The sequence below is a fragment of the Cibotium barometz genome, chromosome 43 (assembly GCF_041138505.1).
Source record: "Cibotium barometz isolate CiBa-2024 chromosome 43, ASM4113850v1, whole genome shotgun sequence".
NCBI lineage: Eukaryota > Viridiplantae > Streptophyta > Polypodiopsida > Cyatheales > Cibotiaceae > Cibotium > Cibotium barometz.
In genome coordinates this window covers 14,420,244-14,438,100 of record NC_141088.1, presented here as the reverse complement: position 1 = coordinate 14,438,100, position 17,857 = coordinate 14,420,244, and the positions used below count along the sequence as shown (strand labels likewise).

The 17,857-nt window shown below is 48.5% G+C and overlaps 1 protein-coding gene across 3 annotated transcripts in view; it reads left to right on the top strand.

Annotated features, from left to right (window-relative positions):
- The window catches only part of LOC147613563 (phenylalanyl-tRNA synthetase, putative / phenylalanine-tRNA ligase), a 91,232-nt gene that overhangs the window by 5,459 nt on the left and 67,916 nt on the right, over positions 1 to 17,857 (top strand). The window contains exons 1-3 of one of the 3 annotated variants that reach the window (XM_086781560.1): positions 13,271 to 13,353; positions 13,544 to 13,604; positions 13,702 to 13,800. The exons of 1 other annotated variant lie outside the window; for it this stretch is intronic. In XM_086781560.1, coding sequence (XP_086637686.1) covers positions 13,286 to 13,353; positions 13,544 to 13,604; positions 13,702 to 13,800 — 228 coding nt within the window. In that variant the 5' untranslated portion in view covers positions 13,271 to 13,285. Of the gene's footprint in view, positions 1 to 13,270; positions 13,354 to 13,543; positions 13,605 to 13,701; positions 13,801 to 17,857 lie in introns of those variants that run through there. One more of the 3 variants, XM_086781561.1, reaches the window with a different exon arrangement.

The following is a 17,857-nucleotide window of genomic DNA, read 5'->3' as shown; positions in this document are numbered from 1 at the left end:
CCACAGACAAATGGGAAAAAATAGGGGAAAAATGCAGGGAGTGAGGAAAAATGATAAAACACCTGATAAGGGCGGGCACACCCACAACAAAGGCCCTGGTGTATAAATCTAGACAGGAGATGACTTCTAACACCCCCTCTCAGCTCTTGGCTGTGAAACCAACCACTGGGAGCTGGGGGCCGCCTGAGCAAATCCCGAGAGAGCGTCTTCGTGAAGAGGTCCACCGTACTGTTCTCCGTCGAACAGAACTCTAGCAAGATGTCATCAGCAACGATCTGTTCACGAACAAAGTGCCTCTGGATGACCATGGGTTCCTCCAGTGGAAGCCCAAACCTGCTATGCAACCTCTGCATCCTCACCACCTCACAAACAACATCACAAACAGCTCGGTACTCTGCCTCTGTTCTCGACAAGGCAAAAGATGACTGCCTCTTACTGCTCTGTAAAGTTGCTCTTGGGCTTGAAGTAGATCTCCTCGTGTCCGGATCTCCTCCCCAAACTGAGTCACTCCAACCGTGGAGTCGGACTCCATCCAACAATCCCCCTCCTGTGTACAAGAGTCCCTGATCCTTCGCATGCCGCAAAAACCACAGGAAACGCAATCCTGCCTCCCAAAGAGTCATCCGCAACCATGAGCTCAACCGCCTCATCAGGAAGCTCCCGTCCAATCTGGTGTCCATCAACCAGATCAATGAACCATACAGCTTGTGAGTCAAAAAGGCATCACACTGCTCACAAGGATCAACACCTGTTACGGTGCACAAACAAGTCCTGGAAACCTGATGAAACCTGTCAACCACCCCCTCTGGATCCGAAACCACAAAGCCAAGAGAAACCACCTCCTTCTGCAAGTAATCACCTGCCACCTGCCTGGCTTTCCGAAAGGTCCCCGTGGAAAGAACATCCTCATCTACTGGAGGTTCTTTGTCCCGAATACTACGAGACATCAGAGCATAAGTGACCTGTTCAGCTTCCTCTGACTGACGAACACAAGAACTACCAACATTAGTATTGGAAAGTTCTTGCCAACTGCTGCCATCTACTGGCAAGCTATCCACCACCTGGTCTCGGAAAGCCCGCACCTGCAGCGTATCCACACACAAGTGGCCATTACCAGATTGCCACTCATCACAAACCTGAGGACCTGGGAGAGAGAGTGCTGAAAGCTTGTAAACTCCATTCTTCACTCCGCCTTCCCAAACCACTTGGCCTGTTGCTTTGTCTCGGAGAGCAACAAAATGCTCATCAAACTCCACCCGTACGCCAGTCTTGCAAACCTGATGCACTGACAATAGATGAAAACCAAGTGCCAGAACATACAACACTTGGGAGGAATGCTTCCCCCCTCTGCCATCGGGAACTATCTCCATCCTGCCCTCACTGTGAACTGGGATAGTGGATGTATCACCACTAGAAAGCCTGCAGAGATCCTGTAAACCGGAACGGGAAGGAGTCATGTGCCTGGAAGCACCACTATCGAGAATCCACTCCCGAGTATCCGTTGCGGAGAGTCCTCCAATCTCCTCCCTGCCTGAAGAAAATGAAGCATCGGTTGCTGCTGAGGAGTCTTCACCCTTCTCGGTCTTCCGCTTGGGACACTGCCTCCAATAGTGGCCTTTCTCGCCACAATCATTACAGGTCCTCTCTGCCTTCAGTTTCTCGCGGTCAGCGTCGGACTTTTTCTCAGAAGACTTCTCCGATGAAGCCTTCCCTTTGCCCGAGTTACGGCCTTTCGACCGTTGGCCAGTTAAGGCCTCCGAACCTCCACCCTGAGGAGGGTTCGTGAATCATTCCTCCTGGTCCAGGACCATGGGCACAAGCTCCTCCCACGTGATGGTGCTGAGCCTGCCACTGGTAATCAAAGACGAGTAAAATGCTGAGTACGAAGAGGGCAAGTGTGACAGCAACGTTATGGCCATGTCCTCTGACGATATCTCCTTCCCAGCCTGAAGAACTTCCTGCTTAAGAGCCTGCAGCTTGTTAATATGCTCCCGCATCGTCGACGACTTTGCAGGGCTCATAACCCGCATCTGTACTTCCAAGGAAATCCTCTTCATGGGCGATACCCTGTTGTAAAGTGGGGCCAAATGCTGCCATGTACCTCTGGCCAGCGTCATGTGCTTTACATGATCGATTACCTGTGGTGTGCAATTGAGAAAGATAAACGAACGGACCCTGGCGTTGACACGATCCCACATGTGTGTCTGAGCCTCCCGGTCCTTTCGGGTCGACGGTAACTCCCCTTCCTCTACTTCCGGCCATGGAACACCAACGACGACGAAATCGGCGAGGTCGTAAGACTCCAGAACAGATTCCATCATAACCTTCCATATGCCGTAGTTACTCCCGTCCAACTGACGGTCCACCGGGAACGTGGGGAGTGTCGGGATCTTCACATGTCTCTCGGCCATCTCAAACAGATCTGCCATTGCGGGGATGTCCTCTGAAAAGGGTGGGTGGGTGGGAACAAAGAAGAACTAAAAACTGCAAGTGGCTGTCCAGCAAATCAGCCCGCCTTCCTCTTGCTTCTCCTCTTCCCGATCAGCCCAAAACAGTCCACCAATCAGCCACAAAACAGTCCCCCTCTTGCTCACACAAATCCCAAGACCTATCTAGAGCCTAGGGCTCTGATACCATGTTAGAATACGCAGCGGAGATGATGACCAGATCTGGGAACACAAGAGCAAAAAACGCATGCAGAAAAACAGCACAAGAGAGAGAGAGATGTAGGCGTGTAAGTCTGCTCTGATATACACAAGAAGATCCCGAATATGATACACTAAGTGGTATGGGGGTGGGGGCCTATTTATATGCCCCCACATGTGCAGTCGGCCTGCTGAAAAAGGCTCCACGACTGCATCTACAGTCGGCCAGCAGTATGCAGCTAGTCGGCCAGCTCTGAGGGTCCACGACTGCATCAAGTACAGTCGGCCAGCTCCAGTACACACATATGATGTAGTCGGCCAGCAAATGGATCCTCCTGCCAACTCAGGGCTGCCTCCCAAGCCACAGAAAAATGGAAAAAAATAGGGGAAAAATGCGGGGAGTGAGGAAAAATGATAAAACACCTGATAAGGGCGGGCACACCCACAACAAAGGCCCTGGTGTATAAATCTAGACAGGAGATGACTTCTAACAGTCGAGTCTAGTGGTCTGAATCAAAGTCACTTGTCCCTTCCTGCTTAAAGCATCGGCCACCCACTGGGTTAGCTTTTCGTGGAAGGTACTCGATCATACCACCAAATTGTTGGAAGATCTGGCTCTAGCGGTGCTGTCGGTCACTCTATTGTGCACTTGCCATTGTTTGAATCCAGCGTAATGCCTGATGGTTAGTGCGAACCTCAAACTCACCATAAAGAAAATGTTTCCAATGTTTCAAGGCTTAAATGATTGTTAGGAGTTCTTGATTGTAGACTGAGTAATTCATTTCTACGGGCAATAACTTACGAGACATGTAAGCTACTGGATGGCCATTCTGTTGTAAAACACCTCCAATTGCGATGTTACTTGCATCGATGATCACTTGGAACGGCTCATCGCACAAGGCAAGCGCTAGACAAGGCGCTTCTGTCAAAGCCACCTTGAGGTTCTTGAATGTCTCCAACGCTCGTGGAGTCGTTTGAATCCATTGCCTTCTAGTCTTGACACCCTTTAGTAGATCAGTGAGATTCGCTGAGAGGTCAGAAAACTTGTCTATGTGGGTGGAGTATGCGTGGCATGTAGCCACAAAGGATTTGATGTCAAATGAAGTTTGTGGTACTTCCCAATCGACAATCTCGGTCACCTTGGCCGGATCAAGTCGGATGCCCTCGGCACTGATAATGTATCCAAGGTAGTGAATCTCGAACAAATAAAATCTTCTCATTGATGTAAAGCTCGTTGCTTTCCAGTAACTTGAGGACTTTCTTCACATCAATGTCATGCTCCTCAAGGGTAGCTGAAAATACAAGTATGTCGTCCAAAAAAATAACACATACTTTCCTATTAAGTCCTTGAACACACGCATCATCATGCGGTTGAATGTGGCTGGGGCGTTCGTCAAGCCAAAAGGCATGACAACAAATTCATAGTGGGTCCGCTCCGTACAGAAGATTGTCTTTGGGAATGTCTCCCTCAACAATCGTCACCTGGTGGTACCCACTCTTAAAGTCGAGTTTCGAGAACACCTTAGTCCCATTTAGCCGCTCGAGAATGTAATCTATTCGAGCCATCGAGAACTTACTATTGATAGTTAGCTTATTGAGTGCACGATAATCGACACACAATCGAGAAGATCCATCCTTCTTCTTGACAAATAGGATCGTGGCGACACATTGGGACAAATGAAGCCATATTGCAACATTTCTTGGAGTTGGCGATCCAACTCTGATTCCATTACCTTGGAAAGGCAATATGGAAACTTGCTCGGGGGATCCGAGCTTGGGAGGAGGTCTATTGTGTGGTCCTCCGGTCTAGACGGGGGGAGCTGAGATTGTCCCGAAGAAAAATCTTATGGAACTTGTCATGGAGAACCTTGTACTTCTTTGAAGCCTTGGCCACTGTCTAGGTAGTCTGGATGTAAATCGTCGCACATTGTGCGCCTTTCTTGATTTCTCTTTTAGCCTGTAAATGGCTTATGAGAGGAAAGTTCGGGATTCCTAGCTCACACTTAATAGTCATTGGGGCTTTAAACACATTCCGATTAATCGCGAAAGTGTGCTTGTTCCACTTGATATCTGGCCGGAACTTGTGAAACCATTGAATTTTCAAAATTATGTATGCTCCTACAAGAGGGGCAACCATAAAATCTCGCACAAAGTCTACGCCCTGAATGACTAACTTAGCACTTTGAGCTTCAAACTTGATGCTCTTCGTCATGCCTGTGCTAAATCCCTCAACTTTCTTGTCTACCAAAGTCAAGACGAAATGGGCTTGTCGAGCGGCTTGATCCGTGACCATATCCTCTATGCTGCAGTTGTCAAACAGGATGGCTCTTTGGCCACCTATGTAGCCAAAGGTCTCGAGCAATTCATTGCGTTGATACTCCTGATCATGGGTGCCCTTCTGCTTATCTTCGAGCTCCTGACTAACGATTGCACCAATCGAAGCACTGGGATCCGAAGAACTAGGGATTGCCGCTGGGGTCTGTGTGGGAGATGGGCTCACTACTGAAGCCGTGGAGGTTGGGGTGGTTGTCTGTGGAGCGGTAGTCTTCATAGGGCACTCCCTAGAAGTGTGTCCTTTTGTATTAGAAAAGAAGCACCTACCCTCCTTGTACTGAGCTGTCTCCTCAGCACTCAATTTACCACTGGTCTTACTTGCATGAGCTTTCTATTTTGGAGTAAGCTTGGGCGCATTGGTCGAGTTCTTGGAGCGAGAGGTTCCCGTGCTTTGTCTTGGGGAAGACCCCGTCTGGTTCTGGCCTTTTCTCCCTAAGGCGTTTGCCTTGGGAGTGGCAGGCTGGGAAGTCTTGGGCTTTCCTCCATTGTGCTTCATTTTAGCACTCTACGCAAGCAAGAGTGCGTCTTTGGAGGTGGCTGGCCTAAACATAGGCACCTCCCATTGGATTTGCGTGTCAAGGCCATAAAGGAATTGTCCTTTCTTGTCCTTGTTAGATAAGCCCAACTGCGAACATAAGTTTAAAATCTTATTGGCAAACTGAAGCACTGGTTGCGCGTTTTGATGCTCTTCCCTAAACTTGTCTTCGAGTCGCTCAAGGCAATGGGACGGTAGAAACTGCTGCTTAAGGTCGAGGACAAACTGGTCCCTAACAGAGCTGCCATACCTAATCTGGTGTAGGCATGAGCCCACTAGGTCCACCAAGGAATGGCCTCGCCTTCCAAATACCAACTAGCCAAAATCACTCTGTCAGTATCACTTTTTCTAATTGCGGCAAAATATGCTTCAAACTGATGCAACCAAGAATAAAGAGTTGTGGGATTGAGTTTACCATTATACTTACTAAAGTTCATTTTCTCGGGAAAACGACTCGAGGAAGCCGTTGGTGTCATTCTTGCGTCCAAAGCCGCAAGGTATCTTTTGTGTTCCAAGCGTCGCCTGGCGTCTTCTTGTGCAATAGCATGGGCTATTGCCGCACGGTCTTCCATCTGTCGAATCTCCATTGCACGCATTTGCAACTCGAGCATAGAACTCGGTTGTGGTTGTGAACCTTCAAAAGGGTCATTTTGTAGAGGATCTGGATGTGGAAACAGAAGGAGAGGGAGGAGCTGGAGAACGGGTGCTCTCTTCCAGGGCCAAGATCTATGCCTTCTACTCTTCCAATTTGGTACCCTGTTCTGCGATTGCTTGCATCATCTGTTGGAACATCTCCGGTACACTCATGCCTGATGCCCAAGAATAAAGAGTTGTGGGATCGAGTTTACCATTATACTTACTAAAGTTCATTTTCTCGGGAAAACGACTCGAGGAAGCTGCTGGTGTCATTCTTGCGTCCAAAGCCGCAAGGTATCTTTCGTGTTCCAATCGTCGCCTGGCGTCGCCTTGTGCAGCAGCACGGGCTACTGCCGCACGGTCTTCCATCTCCATTGCACGCATTTGCAACTCGAGCATAGAACTCGGTTGCGGTTGTGAACCTTCAAAAGGGTCATTTTGTAGAGGATATGGAATCTGGAAACAGAAGGAGAGGGAGGAGGAGATGGAAAAAGAGGAGCTGGAGAACGGGTGCTCTCTTCCAAGGCCAAGATCTGCGCCTTCTGCTCTTCCAAATTGGTACCCTGTTTTGCGATTGCTCGCATCATGTGTTGGAACATCTCCGGTACACTCATGCCTGATGCCCTAGATGGACTGCCTAGTGCACTTTGGTCCCAAGGTCGCATCATGTGTTGGAACATCTCCGGTACACTCATGCCTGATGCCCTAGATGGACTGCCTAGTGCACTTTGGTCCCAAGGTTGTCGTTCTCTCTCTTCGTTGTAACTCGCCATAGCAGGAAAATGAACTTCCTTTCCGAAGTGCAATCTGACCATCCACTATGTGTGTCGGAGACTTCCGGAGGCTGAAAACCACCGTCCATGAGTCGCACCGAAAGGGGTGGTCCACCGGAGTCTAGAAACCAACCACACAAGCGAGAAAAAAATTATCTTTTTTTATTTTTTGGGGGTTTTTCTGGCTGAATCTTTAGAAGGCTCTGATACCAATGTAACATGCGGAAGCTTCGTGGTCGAATCGGTAACTTCAATGCTCAGAGTTCAGCAGTCTTTGACGATGAATATAACGCACAAAACTAAAGAAGATGCGTAGAAAATATATAGAGAGAGAGGGAGAGAAAAGGACACATTATTGGGTCCCAAATACTCTCTGTAGGGCCCCCACCACGAATGGTGTACTTGCTTTATTAGAATGAAGCAAATCAGAAAATAAAGACTGAATCTTGACCTTCTTGGCTGAGATAAATCTCTGCCCTTGACCTTCAGTTTTCACCCTTTCGTTAGCTTCTCCTTGGCTGTCCAGGCCCCTTGAGTAGCCTCAGCACTTTGTGAACAATGAGAGAAATGACTGAATTCCAGCATTGGGTTTATATACCCCCTACTGCATCCAGTCAGCCAGTTCTAAAAGCAGCAAATCCTCCACAACTTGCTAAAAGGTATTAAGTGCTATTAACTCCCCGTTTCACACTGGAAGAGGGCCGCTTTGCTTTGGCTGTTTTGCTAAGCCCTGGCCGCCTTGTGGACTGCCCTGTCTACTGCAGGCAGCCACCTTGGCCTGGCCGACTGGCTGGCCATGGCCAACAAGCTGGCCGATAGGCAGCCTAGGCCCAGTAGGCCTGGCCGCCTTGCTGTCCAGGCCTCCTTAGGGTTGGCTGACAGCACATGGGCTGTTCCTTGGGCCTCTGGGTCCTGTCTAGGGTGGCATGCAAGCCTTATGATGAGATATGCAAGGAGTTTTAACTCCTTTCTAGGGGAGCCAAAAGGGCTGCCCCCTCTTCTATATGCAACCTAAATGCACCTACAGATGTCCGGCACCCGGTCGCAGACCAGATACACAGATCACCTAACATCATTCCAGAGGGAGACTCACAGTACGGACTGGCAGTGCTTCATGTGCAGGACAATGTACACCTGACCTTGGATGCATAGAGTGGAACCTTGGCTGACTCGTCCCGGACTAGGGTCACATGGGACTAGTTTCCACTCCAGGTCTTGCACCTTCTTGTTCAGATGTGTCCACGTGGCATCCAAGTGTGGGATGCACGTGACAATTTCTCAACATGGCAAACCAAAGTGAGACTTAACATCATGAGAGATGGCTTGTGGAACATAGTCAAAGGAACAGGTGAGAAGCCCAAGGGAGCTACTGTTAGGATTCATCTCTTGTATGTACCATACTGAGTGAGGGCTTGTGATGTGGGTGTGCCCGCCTGTGGGAGGTGTCCGTAATCATGTCCATGTTTTTTCCATTTTTTTCAGTAGTGGTGGGGGGGCTGTTTTTTTCCTTGTTGGCTTGTGGGAGTTGGTTGGTTAGGAGGGGCCCATTTTTTGGTGCTGGCCGATCGGGCCATATACTGGCCGACTAGGATATACCTAGTCGTGGGCCATTTTTGGGGCTGTCGGCCTGTTTTAGACAGGGCCGACCAGCAGCCCTAGCCCATATATATTGGGGCTCTTGCCCCACCCCCCCACAGTTTGTATCGGATATACTTGTGTATATAGTAGAGTTTACAGCTCTTCTCCTCTCTTGCACTTATGCGGTTTTTTGCTCTCTGTTTTCAGTCTCATTTCCGCTGCACATTCCGACATGGTATCAGAGCCCCAGGTGGCTTGAAGCTTTGGAGACGGTGAGAGCTTGCGGGGTTGCTGTTTTTTGGTGTTGATTGGAGAGTATTTGGGCCATACGAGACGTGGAGAAGGGAGTAGAAGGCGGGTGTCATTGCTGGACAACCATCTTGCAAGAAAGTGTAGCCTCTTCTTCAAAAATTTTTCCCACCTACCCTCCCTTCACAAGACCATGTGAACCGCCGAGATGGTAGGATTGCTCGAGATGGCGGAGAAACCTGCGAAGATCTCCACCCGATGGACCAACAGTTGGACGGGAACAACTATGGCATTCGAAAGGTGATAATGGAATCTGTTTTGGAATCTTATGATTTGGCTGACTTCGTCTCATGATTGGTGTGTCAGGGCCAAATCTGGTGGAGGAGGACTCTTCACTATCAGTCAAAGAGCGGGAGGCCCAGGCATAGTTGTGGGATCGTGTCAATACCTGTGTGCGCTCTTTCATCTTTCTTAACTGCACACCCCAAGTGATCAATCATATCAAACTTATGATGCTGGCTCGAGGGATTTGGCAGCGCTTGGCCTCTTTGTACAATCGGGTATTACCCATGAAGGGTGTTTCCTTGGAAGTGTAGATGCGAGTGATGAATCTTGCAAAGTCTTCGACGATGTGGGAGCACATCAACAAACTCCAGGCTCTTCTGCAAGAGGTTCTTCAGGCTGTAAAGGAGATATCATTAGAGGTGTTCTGAGTTCATTGTTTGAGGTTTTGGAACGTGATGTGTTCACAGTCCATTGTTTGGGGATAATGGGCACGATGTGTCAGGCAGCTCATCATTCTATTCTTGGAGTTCACCACACATTGGTGTGGGAATTTGGAGCCAAGCAAAGCTCTTTGTTATTCGCGGTGGCATTGTGTTTCGAGAAAACAGGTTGGCGGGTGCTTTCTCCTAGGTGATTCCTGTATCCACAGTACTGGAGGGTCCATGTTTGCATCTTCTTCAAACTCTTGCACACTATGAGCTGCAGAGGGGCTGTTAGAATATTGTGCATCTCAGTGTTTTGGGGCCATGCCTATTTATTGGTTTTTATCCATTTATTCTCCTTTTAGTAGGTCATGAGGCTGTCGGCCAGCTCTAGTGCGGTGTATGCAATGAACGGGATACCGGGTGTCTCCTTGTCTGTAGGATCACACCAAGTCCACTTCCCCAAGTTCCACTGGAGCTGCGTCGCCCAATTCCATAAACGCCAGTCTCTCTCTCCGGCTACCTTGGTCGGAGGTGGGTCTATGTGTCCCTCATGTGCATGGAATCGGATCACCCTTACCCTTTGTAACGTGTATCCCTTGAAGTCTTCCAAGAGGGACTTTGATCCCACTAATCTTCCATGGGGTCCAATAAAAGAAGTGAGCAAAGCGGAGCTCTCATCTGCTCCATGAACTACAATGAGAATATCATGCCTGGTAAACACTCCGAGCCGCTGCTAGGAAGAGGGTCTGGGGTCAGGATCGACCACTTTGGAGAAATGGTAGAGTCGATGTCGAGGTAGCAGGTCCCGTGCTCAAAGCTCCCTAGGGTACATGAGGCCGAGCCCCTAGTGTGTGACCACTAGGTAAATGGATCAGGGGGTCCAAATCAAGGGTTGCCGAAGACACTCCTCGGAGGCTACCGGAACTGATTGCTGGAGGGCTGGCTTGAGGTGATCCCAAGCTTGTAATAGGCTAGCTGCAAATGTGTCCTCAAAAGTTGGGCTAAAGCCGAGGGGCCGCATCTCCATGAAGATCCTCTACGGCCAAGGGTCCCCCAAGCTTGGTGTACAGGTGAAATCCTGGCCAGGAGGAAATCCTTCCAAGGCTCTCAGCCTAGAAGTCCTCTAACAATCAACTTGCTCAACAGGGCATGGCCTTGAATGGCGGGGTCGATGATGCCTAGGCCCATAGAAAATTGTGGATCAACCGTTGAACCTGACCGATGTAGGCCCGGGAGAAGGTCCAACAAGAAGTAATATCCCACATGGTGGCAAGAAGAACCTGGTTTGCCACCACCACTCGGCCAGCTAAGGAAAGTCTCGTTGAACTTTAGTATAGAAGCTTCTTGCAAATGCTCACAAGAAGAGGGGCTAACTGTCGCTTTGGGAGATATCGATGTCCACCTTGCATCCAAGATAATGGACTAGAGTGCCTTTGGGATCCACTTGAAAGCCTCATCTGGACGACAAGTAGGGGAGGTGGAGAGCCAACCCAAAATCCACACGACTTGTGCCAGTTGATCTGCTCTCTTGATGCACGACAGAAGATCTCTATCGCCTCTGCAAAACTCTGAAGATGCCCCACATCTCTAGATAAGTATGCTGTTGTGTCATCTGCGAACTTTGAGTCTAGCAACTCCTCCTGAGTACGGATGGGGAGACGCAATCCCTCGAGCCCAATCTCTTGAGTTGAGAGAAAATTGCTCATGGCCTCCATGACAAATAGAAAGAGAGAGGATGCTAGAGGGTAGTCCTGCCAGATCTATCCGAGAAATGTTGGAAATAGGGTTGTAGGAATGCGCATGTGCACACACAGTGGAGAAGCTCAAGGGAGCACACAATGAGATGATAGATAGATAATGAATGTGTGATGTACAAAGATGATAAGTATACCCCAAGATGGGTGTATACTAGTACGGGGAAAAACTCCTAAAGAGGGAAAAAGTGCCCCGGTTGGTTCTAGTGTGTTCACACACATCGCTACCAAATATGGCTACAAATCTCCATGGGGGTGATGATGTGAACAAGGGGTGAGTTGGCACTAAAAGTACAGAGATATGCTAAGCTCTTTGGATTGTGAGAGGGAGCCTAGACTAAACCTTGAAGGGAAGTAAGTTCAAAGCTTTGCAAAAAGCTTCAAACTTATCTCGTGCGAGAGCCTTCGTGAATAAATCTGCCATGTTGTCTTGTGTTGGCATATAAGCCAAGCTGATTTCCCTTGCGGAGTGTCTCTCCCTGACACAAAGAAAATGCACCTCAATGTGCTTTGTGCGAGCATGAAAAAGTGGATACCTTGCAACCGCCATAGCGCTCACTGTTAGTAAAGATGGTAGTGGCTAAGGACTCGTCAATACCTAAATCACCAATAAGGCGTCTGAGCCAAACACACTCAACTGTAGCTGTAAACGCTGCCCTGTACTCAGCTTTACAACTAGAACTGGCCACAATGAGTTGCTTCTTGCTGAGTGATGATATACACGAATCACCAAGGCGAAAGCAAAAACCACTCGCGGACATTGGTTTGTCGTGACATCCATCCTAGTCTGAGTCTGTAAATGCATGCAGTTGTGATTTACCCTTCTTGAGATAAAGCAACCCAAAGTGCTTAGTGCCCTTTAGGTAACGGAACACTTGTTTGACAGACTGTCAATGCTTTGTGCCTGGGCTATGCGTAAATCTGCGCAATATTGAGATCCCATATTGAAGGTCAAGTATGGTGTTGCAAAAGAAGATAAGGCATCCAATAGCTTCTTGATACAGGCCAGCATCAAAAGAGTCACCTGCATCTTCAAGACTAAGTCGCAAACAAGGTTCCATAGGTGTAGCAACATGTTTGCAATCTCCAGGATTGAACCTCTTCAACAACGCCTTCATGTATTGTGTTTGCAGCATAACAATGTCATCATTATGCTGTCGAAACTCGATGCCCATATAATAGTGTAATGGGCCAAGATTTGACATTTCAAAAGTCCTCTGTAAATCAGCTATAAAAGCTGAAATATGATCATCATCAGGGTCTGTGAGCAGCATGTCATCAACGTATAGCATGATGATAAAAATTCTTCTTCAGTTCTCTTAATGTAGAGGGTACTGTTAGTAAGACTTGCAAAAACCTTGTGCAACCAAGTATGCATGTATCTTCTCATACCATGCTTTGGGAGCTTGCTTAAGACCATACAAAGCTTTTTTCAATTTGCATACGTTTCCAAACAAACATGACGGGGGTGCAGGCCTGACTCACCTCCTAACCTTGACAGCCATGGGCAAGCCCACAAGTCTTGGCTGTCCCCACCGAGCCACGAGCTGAGCTAACTAAATGAACGTACCGACCAATCTCTACCTCGTGACGTCCCATACTGCCACGAAGCTACCCTCGCGGGCCTCGAGACTGCTGTGGGCCTCGACTGCATAAAGCAGGTGCACATCTGCACTAGATCCAGGCTCCTGACCATAGAGCTCTCACAAAGACACGCGAGACTCTATATAACTAATGACTAACCTTGGCCACTCTTTTATAGGCTCTTGGCCGGTCATCGAGTATCCACACTTGGGCGCCCGCCCGTCCATACTTGGGTGTCCGCCCGTTAGTCTATCCCTAACTCAGCTCGCCAATCAGCCTGCCTAGCTCCAAGCTTCCCCAACCTCGAAGCTAGTCTTGTGTGCGTATACACACGGTAGAGTACGTTCATCTAGTTAGCTCAGCTCGTGGCTCGGTGGGGACAGCAAAGACTTGTGGCTGTCAAGGTTGGGAGGTGAGTCAGGCATGCACTCCCGTCATGTTTGTTTGGTTTGTTTGCAGGTTTCGAGTCTTGTACCAGGAGCGTTCTATGAGGAGATCCAATGGGGATTTGACATATATACCTCAACAACACGATGTAGCTGAACGCAAAAACAGGTCTCTCATGGAGATGACACGTTGTATGATCAAAAGTCAAGAGTTACCTAGTCGTTTCTGGCTAGAAGCACTCATGTGCAAAATACGTTTTGAGCAAGTGTCTTGCAAAGGCTTTGCATACAATTACACCTTTTGAAGCTTGGAATGGCAGAAAGTGTGATGTTAATATTCTCTACGCTTGTGATTCTAGGTTTGGGCATATAGAAGTATGTGGGCCTATGGAAAACATCTTCAAGTCAAAAGGATTGATGGTATGCATCTTACTCATCAAGACTCATGCATTGTTGCATCTTTTCAACAATAATCTCATGCAAGTTCCCATGACACAAACCTTATTGATGCTTGCAGGTTTCGAGTCTTGTACCAAGAGCGTTCTACGAGGAGATCCTATGGGGATTTGACAGTATAGGGCACAATACATTGGTGTTTTATCCCATGATGAGCCATGTATGCATGAAACTCCTTAGATATATACTTCCCCTTTCTCGATCAGAATGTAGGGTACCAATCTTACACGTAGAAACATTTTCAACCATAGTATTAAAGTGCTTAAAGCACATAAAAACCTTCGATTTCTGTTTCAATGGATATACCCAAGTATGTCTGGAATAATTATCAACGAATGTGACAAAATAGAGGTAGCCTCCAATAGATGGTGTCCTCTTAGGACCACATACATCATTGTGTATAAGCTGCATGGCGAGTAAGGGGAAGGAGGGTGATACGGGTACGCACAGGTCGCCGCGCGGGGGAGGGGGGGGGGACTCATAGCCCACGCTTCAAACTTTGGTGCATACTTAGCTTCATGGCTTTGTTGAGAAAGGGGCAGAAAAAAAAAGTGGCATCCCCTCTTGTTAAACTTAATGACGGGATTCCAACCTTTGACCTTGGCTGACTGTCATCATCCCTTTGTCTCCTTGTGGACTCCCAAACTTGTCAGGTTGGACATGGGCAGCAGCAAGAGTATCTCAAAATCAGCTTGAAGCTTTGATACTCATGGAAGCTCTATGCCTTCTTTCAGAAAGTTGTATTAACGTCTTCAAAAGGTCAAATTGACCTATGAGACCAAAATGTCACATCAACCATCCTTTGTAAGCCTCATGAAAGTATCCATGTAGTACTATTGTTTGTGTGAGAGTGGCTCATGTGTTGTGATCCAGGTATCCTATATGTATAGTCCCAATAAATCATATTTGATCACTTGGTTCCTGTCATCCTGAGAGAGCCTTATGAATAGGGACTCCAGGTCATACTGGAGTGGGGGGAGGCGATCCGTCTCGAGTCCCTGCTTCGTGAACCTGGTGCATACTCGGCTATACCATGACTCGTGCCCATCTGCTGCTAGCTGCTGGGAGGACTGTAGGGCGAGCCTCGGGAGTCTCCAGGGGGTGCATGGCACTGATCCTGTGAATGTATGTGATTGTCTCGAAGAGTGCCTCTACTACCATGGGTGCTGCAACAAACTGTGTGAGGACAATATCATGTGGGAACGATGGTTTGCTACGTATCATACAAGAGAGCATCATGACCTAAGGCCTCTCTATCCTCGACCATTTGGCCGTTGTAAGATCAGGTGCCCAGAAGGGCTCTCCATATATCAATGTTGGAGTGACCAAGGTGTCAAATAGCCACATCTTGGTCCTCGGCTCCTGGAAGTGGGCATGGAAGCACTGTGTCTCCATGAGAGCAAGAGAAGCATACCCTCGCATCGGTCTAGCCTTCGCAACATGGCTCATCGAGAAGACCGGTCCTGTAAAAGTGACTCCCAAGTACACGAGTATGCAATCTCCACTAGGCTGCCCATGTAGGTGAAACTCAGTCGAGATGTGAAAAGAGGGGATGTATCGAAGACCATAACCTTGGTTTTCCCAAGGTTTACTGTGAGATCCCACTGTGCACAAAAGTCCTGTAATGGGTTGGTGGATGGGAATGTGGCTATGGCAGAGGTGTGTAAGATTGTGGTGAGCTGAGAGGTGAGGTCGGCTAGTGGGAGATTGGGGTCTACATATGTTAGATGTCGGTAGAGATGGTCGGAGTAAGTGGAGTCCCCATCATGGTGGAAGTGAATCTGGGTGTAGTGGGAGATGGGCGGTGGTGGCGAGGATGGTCGGGAAAAGCTGAGGTTGAACGAGACAGGCATGGTCGCCTCCAAGTGGGCAGGTGGGAATGGTGAAGGTATGTATGGATGTGGCTAAAGCCGTAGATCCCATCAGATAATCCACTGTACCCGAGCCTCCACCATGTGGGAAGCATGTGAGAGCTCTGGAAGAAGGCCAACGGGACATCCCATTGAAGATGGCTAAGCGATGTGTGGTCCCCAGCATGAGGAACTCTCTCCCTGATGCTGTAATGTCCCCTCTGTCCTGTGATGCTCAATGAATGCCAATCTCCTCCGAGTCTATCTCCTGTATGGTCGGCTCCTCCTGGTCATATACAGATGCCTGCTCGCTCCTCAAGAAGGCCAATAGGACATCTCGTTGGAAGATGGCTAAGCCATGTGTGGTCCCCAGCATGAGTAACTCTCTGTGATGCTGTAATGTCCCCTCTGTCCTGTGATGCTCGCTGAATGTCAATCTCCTCCGAGTCTATCTCCTGCATTGTCAACTCCTCCTGGTCATATACAGATGCCTGCTCGCTCCTCAAGAAGGCCAACAGGACATCTCGTTGGAAGATGGATAAGCCATGTGTGGTCCCCAGCATGAGGAACTCTCTCTGATGCTGTAATGTCCCCTCTGTCCTGTGATGCTCGCTGAATGTCAATCTCCTCCGAGTCTATCTCCTGCATGTCAGCTCCTCCTGGTCATATATATATATATATATATATATATATATATATATATAGAGAGAGAGAGAGAGAGAGAGAGAGAGAGAGAGAGAGAGAGATTTTATTAACGTCTTCCAGAAGACCGAACTCGGCCTATGAGACAAATCGGAGTACCTGTATGGGGTAGAGAGAGAGAGAGAGAGAGAGAGAGAGAGAGAGAGAGAGAGATTAACGTCATCAAAAGACTCAATGGGTCTATGAGACCAAAAGTGATACAATGGTGTCCATGTAATCTCATCATGGTACAAAAGAAAACAAAGACGAGAGCTATGAGCCGAGCCATATGATACAAAATGGGATCAACCTATGGAGCTAACCCGCATGTAGAAGGCTCTGTAGATCCACTAGGTGTGGGAAGGTGGTTTTGTGCCTCTCCAAGATCTCCTCAAGCTGGGTTGATGTCTGTGTTGCAGGTGAGGTCGAGGGAGTCTGGGACGTCGGGCTTGTTGGAGTGCCATGGCCCGATCTATTGTCATAGTAGAGTGGGTTCTAGCGGGTGGTCGGACACTTAAGAATGTGTGGCTCAATGAGGCTGTGTATGTCATCCATGGATGGTGTGGCATCCACTCGTGGTGGGAGGAAGAACCGAGTGATGGGTCGCCTGGAGAGAGAGAGAGAGAGAGAGAGAGAGAGAGAGAGAGAGAGAGAGAGAGAGAGTTGTATTAACGTCTACTAGAGGCCGAACTCGACCTATGAGACAAATCAATGTACAACTGTCAATGTCTTCTGGATGTCCATAAAAAAAAAAGGACAAAATGAACATGAAATAAACTATGAAAGTACTGAGCTAGTGGGGGGGTGTGATGGATGGAGCACTACTGCCAGAGGTTCAGTATGCAACCTATATGCGTAGGGTATACAAGAATGCAATGCAGATCTGTCTAGCTCCCCCCAGTACCATAATGGGGGTGTAATATGTGATACATGGGCGATGGCGAGGCAAAAATACCTCGGAGCATGATCTCCGGGTGTGAGTGTAAGTGAGCTAGCCGCTCCTGGATATGTTGCTGATGTTGAGCCCGTATCTGTGTGATCTCCCTCTGATGTAGTCTGGGAGTCTAGTAGCCTGGTGCTCTCGGCCTCCGTCTGGCTCGAAGGTCTGCAGCGCGCTGAAGTGTAACCCCTCCTGTGTCAGGGTAGGCACTGGGATAGATCTCTAGAAGAAATCAGCGAGCTTGAGCTGTCGCCCACCTCTCCCTATGGTATGAGTCCGTAGCAGTGTCTCTCTGTGGCGTTGTCTCTCTAGCAAGAATTGGCCAAATCTGCGCTGGTCTGCGGACTCCATGATGTGGCGGAGTGAGGGATGTCCACTGAAGATGGTGGTGTATCTCTCTCTAATGACACTATATGCTCTGCATCATATACATAATGTTCCTCACTCTCAACCTCCTCCTGGCATAGTCTGCATATCCTCTCTGCTCTGGGATCCATGCTGCCCTACCTGCCTCAATCTCAAGCTGGTGTGATGACACTCTGAGCTGGCCAATTGCTACTCGTACACTGTGAGACATGTACACATCCATGTATCCAAGTTTCTGTACGAATCCATCCGTTGAGATAGGCATAAACTGATCTCTGTAGTATAGCATCTTCGGCGGTAGAGGCTGACTGGGTGTAATCCAAGTCTCTTGAGTGTATTGCTGCCATAAATCCTGTCGAAGGACACTGTTCCTCTCACTG